Raw genomic sequence first — 6,782 nt, 5'->3', positions numbered from 1 at the left:
TATCTCACGCAACACAGCAAGACACACACACCCACGGCTTCATATCTCACACACACACCCACGGCTGACACCCACAGCCTTTTATCTCACACACCCACGGCTTTATATATATATATATGTGTGTGTGTGTGTGTGTGTCGTTTGGTGCACTGTGAAGATACCAGGTGACGCTTGTTTCCCTTTTTTTTGTCTTACTTCTTGTTAAGGTGTGTGGAGCCAAATCAAGTCATAGAAGGGCATACGAAGCGGTTTCGGGCGATGCCTGTGAGGCGAGGAACGCTATTTTTACGTAGCGTCGCGACGCCAGGCTTTTGCGACGAAAACCCTAGGCTGAATGCTATATAAGCTTTCTTTTCTCATTATTTTAAAATGACTTGGATTAAGGGGCTGTCATTAGAGACGACTTGTGAGGGCTTGGGAAACACCTTGAGGCAGAGAGTGGTTTAATTCTCTTGTACTTTTCTTCATTATAGTGGAATATTTGCTGCAGTGACCTAAAGTGGACGTAGCTCTCACGTTGAGAGTGAACCACTATAAATCTTGGTGTGTTTACTTTTATTTTCTTCTGCAATAATTTTTCGTTCTCAACGATCCGTAGGAATTAGAAAGCGCGCGTAAATTCCTAACAACTGGTATCAGAGCGTTGGTTCGAATTGAGATCGATGGCTGGCGAAGAAGTATCGACGTTGGGTATCACCAAATTTGATGGGCTGGATTTTGCATACTGGAAGATGCAAATGGAGGACTACCTCTACAGCAAGAAATTGCACTTGCCTCTGGGAGAAAAGCCAGAAGGCATGAAGGATGAAGAATGGCAGATCCTTGATCGACAGGTGTTGGGTATGATCCGTTTGACGTTGACGAAGAACGTTGCTCACAACGTTGCAAAGGAGAAGACGGCGTCGGGATTGATAGCGGTTTTGTCCGATATGTATGAGAAGCCCACGGCGAATAACAAGGTACATCTTATGAAAAAGCTTTTCAATCTTAAGATGTCTGATGATGGTTCGGTGGTCAGAACACCTAAATAGTTATAATACCATTATCAATCAATTGGTCTCGGTTGGGATTAAATTTGATGAGGAGGTTGTGCGTTAATCCTCTTGGCCTCATTACCAAATAGTTGGGAACCCATGAGAGCGGCTGTTAGCAATTTGGTGGGGAAGGCGGCGATGAAATTCGTCAGTATTAGGAATACTATTCTTGCCGAAGAGATTCGCAGGAAGGATTCTGGAGATGCCTCGGGGTCGAACTCGGCTCTTAATGTCGAGATGAGAGGCAGAAGTACCGAGAATGGCTCCAACAAAGGGAATGGTAATAAAGGCAAGCAGAAGAATGGTAGAAGCAAGTCCAGGAATGGTAGGAATGTGGAGTGTTGGAATTGTGGCAAAATGGGTCACTTGAAGAAGAACTGTAAGGCACCGAAGAAGAACGAGAACAAGAATAATGATGCGGCTAATGCGGTTACCGATGAGGTAAATGATGCGTTACTCTTGTCCGTTGATAGTTCTTTTGACTCGTGGGTGATTGATTCTGGAGCCTCTTTCCACACTATTTCTAATCGCGGAATTCTAGAGAATTATGTTGCTGGAAATCATGGGAGGGTTTATCTTGTGGATGGAGAACCCATGGATATTGTTGGCATTAGGGAGGTTAGCTTGAAGACGCCTAACGGGTCTTTATGGAAGCTACATAAGGTGAGACACGTGCCAAAGTTAACACGTAATTTGATTTCAGTAGGACAACTTGATGACGAAGGGTACAATGTGAATTTTGATTGTGGTGGTTGGAAAGTCTCAAAGGGAGCCATGACGATTGCTAAGGGAAAGAAGACCGGAACTCTCTACATTAGCTCTAGTTGCAAGGATATGGTTGCAATGGTTCATTCCGCTGCTAGCTCCGAGCTATGGCATTTTAGGCTCGGGCATATGAGTGAGAAGGGTATGAAGGTGCTTCAGTCGGAAGGGAAGATACCGGGGTTGAAGACGGTAGACCACAGCTTGTGTGAAGCTTGCATCTTCAGTAAGCAGAAAAGGGTGAGCTTTTCAAACGCGGGTAGAGAGCCTAAATCTACCAAGTTGGAGCTGGTGCATACCGATGTGTGGGGGCCTTCAACCGTTACTTCTTTTGGGGGCTCTAACTACTATGTGACCTTTATTGATGACTCAAGCAGGAAGGTATGGGTTTACTTTCTGGAAAAAAAAATATAATGTGTTCGATGCTTTCAAGAGATGGAGAGCAATGGTGGAGAATGAGACATATTTGAAGGTGAAGTGTTTGCAGTCTGACAATGGAGGTGAATACATAGATGAGGACTTCAAGCAGTTTTGTGCTACAAATAGGATCAAGATGAAGAAGACCATTCCGGGGAAACCACAATAGAATGGTGTAGCTAAACGGATGAATAGGACGTTGAATGAGCGTGCTAGGAGCATGAGATTACATGCGGGACTACCTAAGATGTTTTGGGCAGAAGCAGTTAACATTGCAGCTTTTCTGATCAATAGGGGTCCATCTACACCATTGGACTTCAAGCTACCGGAGGAAGTTTGGAGCGGCAAAAAGGTAGACCTTTCTTTCTTAAAAGTGTTTGGTTGTGTTTCTTATGTTCATATTGATCCCACTGCTAGAAGCAAGTTAGATTGTAAATCTAAGAAATGTTTTTCCATTGGTTATGGCGAGAACGAGTTTGGTTATCGCTTTTGGGATGACCAAAGTCGGAAGATAATCAGGAGCAAGGATGTGATCTTCAACAAAGGCGTTTTATACAAGGATAGATCAAGTGCGGAGTCCGAGACTAATTTGATGAAGAAGCCGGAGGTGATTCCGTTCAAAAATCTTCCTGAAGTTGAGGTGGAGGACACTCTTAATGAAGATCAAGAGAATATAGCTCCAGATGAAAACCAAGGCATTCTTGTCACCCCTCTCAGGAGATCCAGAAGAACCATCAGACCGCCACAAAGGTACTCTCCTTCGTTGCACTATATCTTGTTGACTGATAAGGGGGAACCGGAGAGCTATGAGGAAGCCATGGAGGTTAAAGAATCGGTTAAGTGGGAGTTAGCCATGAAGGATGAGATGGACTCTCTAATGTCCAATCAAATGTGGCAACTGGCGGAGTTACCTAAGGGTAAGAAGGCTTTGCATAATAAATGGGTGTACCGGATTAAAGAAGAGCATGATGGTAGCAAGAGATACAAGGCAAGGTTGGTTGTAAAGGGGTTTCAACAAAAGGAAGGCATTGACTACACCGAGATCTTTTCCCCGGTAGTGAAGCTAACCACTATCCGGATGGTGCTTGCATTGGTGGCTAAGGAGAATTTATTCTTGGAACAATTGGATGTGAAGACGACCTTTCTTCATGGTGATTTGGAGGAAGAGATTTACATGAAGCAGCCACAAGGTTTTGAAGTACAAGGGAAGGAGAAGATGATGTGCAAACTTCAAAAGAGCTTGTATGGTCTAAAACAAGCTCCAAGGCAGTGGTATAAGAAGTTTGACAGGTTTATGGTGAGCAATGATTTCTTGAGGTGCCAAGCAGATCACTGTTGTTATGTGAAGAGCTTTGGAGACTCCTATATTATTCTACTGCTATACATTGATGATATGTTGATAGCAGGTGCTTGCAAACTGGAAATCGACAAGTTGAAAGAGGAGTTGTCTAGTGAGTTTGCTATGAAGGATTTAGGTGCTGCGAAACAAATCCTTGGGATGAGGATTACAAGGGACAGTGGTGTCTTAAAACTGTCACAGGAGGAATACATGAAGAAGGTGCTTAACAGGTTTAACATGGAGAATGCGAAGTTTGTGGGTACTCCTTTGGCTAGTCACTTTAAGCTATCAAAGGAGCAGTCACCTACTACGGAGTAGGAGCGAGCCCATATGGCTAAGGTGCCATATGCTTCAGCTATAGGCAGCCTCATGTACGCCATGGTGTGTACCAGACCGGACATTGCACATGCAGTGGGAGTTGTCAGCAGGTATATGAGCAATCCGGGCAAACAACACTGGGAAGCAGTGAAGTGGATTCTCAGGTATCTGAGGGGTACTAGTGGTTTAGCCTTGTGTTTCCAAAAGTCAGATTTGGAACTACAAGGTTATGTTGATGCGGATATGGCTGGGGATGTTGACGGTAGGAAGAGTACAATCGGCTACTACAATCGGCTACGTTTATACATTGGGTGGTATGGAAGTCAGCTGGGTTTCGAAGCTGCAAAAGATAGTTGCTCTCTCCATTACTGAGGCTGAGTATGTAGCAGTGACTGAAGCCAGCAAGGAGATGGTTTGGTTGCAGTCGTTCTTGGAAGAACTCGGTCACAAACAAGGGAGGAGTGTCTTACATTGTGACAGTCAGAGCGCTATTCATTTAGCGAAAAATCCTATTTATCATGCTAGGACGAAGCATATACAGGTACGTTATCACTTCATAAGATCGGCCTTGGAAGATGAAGTGCTTGTGCTTGAGAAAATGCTTGGGAGTCTGAATCCAATAAATATGTTGACAAAGACTGTTCCGATCGAGAAACTGAAGTTGTGCTCAACCTCAGTTGGACTTCTTCAGGAGTAGAAAGAAGTCGGGGTCGCTGTAGCAGAGACTTGGTGATTGATTACTCTCCAAGTGGGAGATTGTTAAGGTGTGTGGAGCCAAATCAAGTCATAGAAGGGCATACGGAGCGGTTTCGGGAGACGCTTGTGAGGCGAGGAACGCTATTTTTACGTAGCGTCGCGACGCCAGGCTTTTGCGACGAAAACCCTAGGCTAAATGCTATATAAGCTTTCTTTTCTCATTATTTTAAAATGACTTGGATTAAGGGGATGTCATTAGAGACGACTTGTGAGGGCTTGGGAAACACCTTGAGGCAGAGAGTGGTTTAATTCTCTTGTACTTTTCTTCATTATAGTGGAATATTTGCTGCAGTGACCTAAAGTGGACGTAGCTCTCACATTGAGAGTGAACCACTATAAATCTTGGTATGTTTGCTTTTATTTTCTTCCGCAATTATTTTTCGTTCTCAACGATCCGTAGGAATTAGAAAGCGTGCGTAAATTCCTAACACTTATTTGATTGCTTCTTGGCGGGTATAGTGTGATTCATATGAATATTTTCATATAAATTATATGCACATAATTTCTCATATGCCGATCTTTAAAGTATAATTCGTATGAATTTTTTACTCGAATTGCACTCAAAAGAATCGTAACAAATAATTTGGGAAACTTTTAATTCTTGATTTTTTTGAAATCACATTTGACTTATATAAATCTCTAAAAGGAAATCCAAGTCTTAGTGATAATCATAGGATTGTAATGAGAACGAGAAACTATACACCATGAGTGCATTCAGAATTTATTAAGAGCATTACAAATAAGAAATTTCACACCATAAGGCGTATATAAGATTTATCTTCATGGAGAGTAGCAAGGAGTAAATCACAATCCCACACTTTAAAGTGTATCTAAGACTTGATTTAAATGCACTGTATCTGTTTAATAACACAGAAAACTAAAATTGTTAGTGCATAAAAAGACTAAAATATCAAAACATGTATTTACCTTGTTGTTTTGAAATATCACTTTTGAGGATGTATATTTTTCTTTTCCTCACGTCACTGTCAATGCACACCTGCACCCCCTTTTTTTTACTTGCACACCTTTTGTTTTTATTTTTTTATTTTTTGTATTTTTTGTATTTTTTTTTTCTTTCTTTCTTTCTTCTCACGTCTCCTGCACCCTTTTTTTTTCTTTCTTTCTTTCACTTCTCTGCACACTCGCACCTACACACACCTGTACCTTTTTTTTTCTTTCTTTCTTTCACTTCTCTGCACACACGCACTTGTCTTCAGAAAATTTTTCTTCTGCACACACGCACACACATTTTTAGATGAAAAGCTCTCCGAAAAGTCCCCCTTTTCCTCTGCACTCGCTTCCTTTATATAAAAGAATTCCACGTTCTGCACCTCTTTTTTTTTAAAAAAAAAAAACCCTCGACATTCTGCACCTTCTTTCTTACCACTACTCCACGTTTTAAAATGTGCATTTTTTTTAATCCCCCATTTTTATTATTATTATTTTTTTAGGTCAACACAAAGTTGGACAAGCACAAAGTTTTATTTTCTCCTCTCATTTTTTTTAAGGCCCATTTGTAATTCATATTTTTTTTGGAAATAGTAGAAAATAAACCAATATGAAAAGTTTAAGAAAGTATATAGGCCAACTTTTAATTACAGAAATTAATAGGCCATAACTTGTCAAGTTATGGTTCATAACCAGATAAGTTATGGACAAACTTGTCAAGTTATGGTTCATAACTAGACAAGTTATGGACAAAAACCGTGAATTATGGACAATAATTTGTCAAGTTATGGTTTATAACTAAACAAGTTATAGACGAAAACAGTAATTTAACATATTTATTAATTTATGTAAACTATTGACCTATTAATTTTAATTCATATCAAGTCTTGGTTTATTTCTCTCTTTCTTCCTATTTTTTTACGCAAACAGAATGTACATTTTAAATGAATCCTCAGTCGGATTCGTGAAAAATATGGAAACGAAAGGCTATGGGTGCGTTTGGAATTGGTTCCAAAACGTTTTTATTTTCTGTACGAAAATGAAAATGAAAACGTTTTTAGTTTCATTTTTGAATTATTTCTAAAAATGCGTTTGGTAGTTTTATTTAAAGATTGATTTCAGTTTTAAAAAAAACTGAAACTGCGTTTGGTGGTTTAATTTTTGAAAACATGTAATAATATATTAAATAAATAATATTATTAAATATA

At 40.2% G+C, this 6,782-nt stretch overlaps 1 protein-coding gene across 1 annotated transcript; it reads left to right on the top strand.

The window, feature by feature from the left end:
- Positions 1-662: 662 nt before the first annotated feature.
- Positions 663-1,031, top strand: LOC112091537. Its single transcript, XM_024165456.1, has one exon. The coding sequence runs from the start codon at positions 663-665 to the stop codon at positions 1,029-1,031; it is 369 nt and encodes a 122-aa protein (XP_024021224.1).
- The last annotated feature ends 5,751 nt before the right edge of the window (positions 1,032-6,782 follow it).

Source organism: Morus notabilis, unplaced genomic scaffold, assembly GCF_000414095.1.
Source record: "Morus notabilis unplaced genomic scaffold, ASM41409v2 Scaffold1508, whole genome shotgun sequence".
NCBI classification, from domain to species: Eukaryota; Viridiplantae; Streptophyta; class Magnoliopsida; order Rosales; family Moraceae; genus Morus; species Morus notabilis.
This window is presented reverse-complemented; position numbering and strand designations above follow the sequence as displayed.

What these genes read in the sequence shown, in the direction of transcription:
- LOC112091537 (XM_024165456.1), top strand. Translation starts at nt 663, where the DNA reads ATGGCTGGCGAAGAAGTATCGACGTTGGGTATCACCAAATTTGATGGG.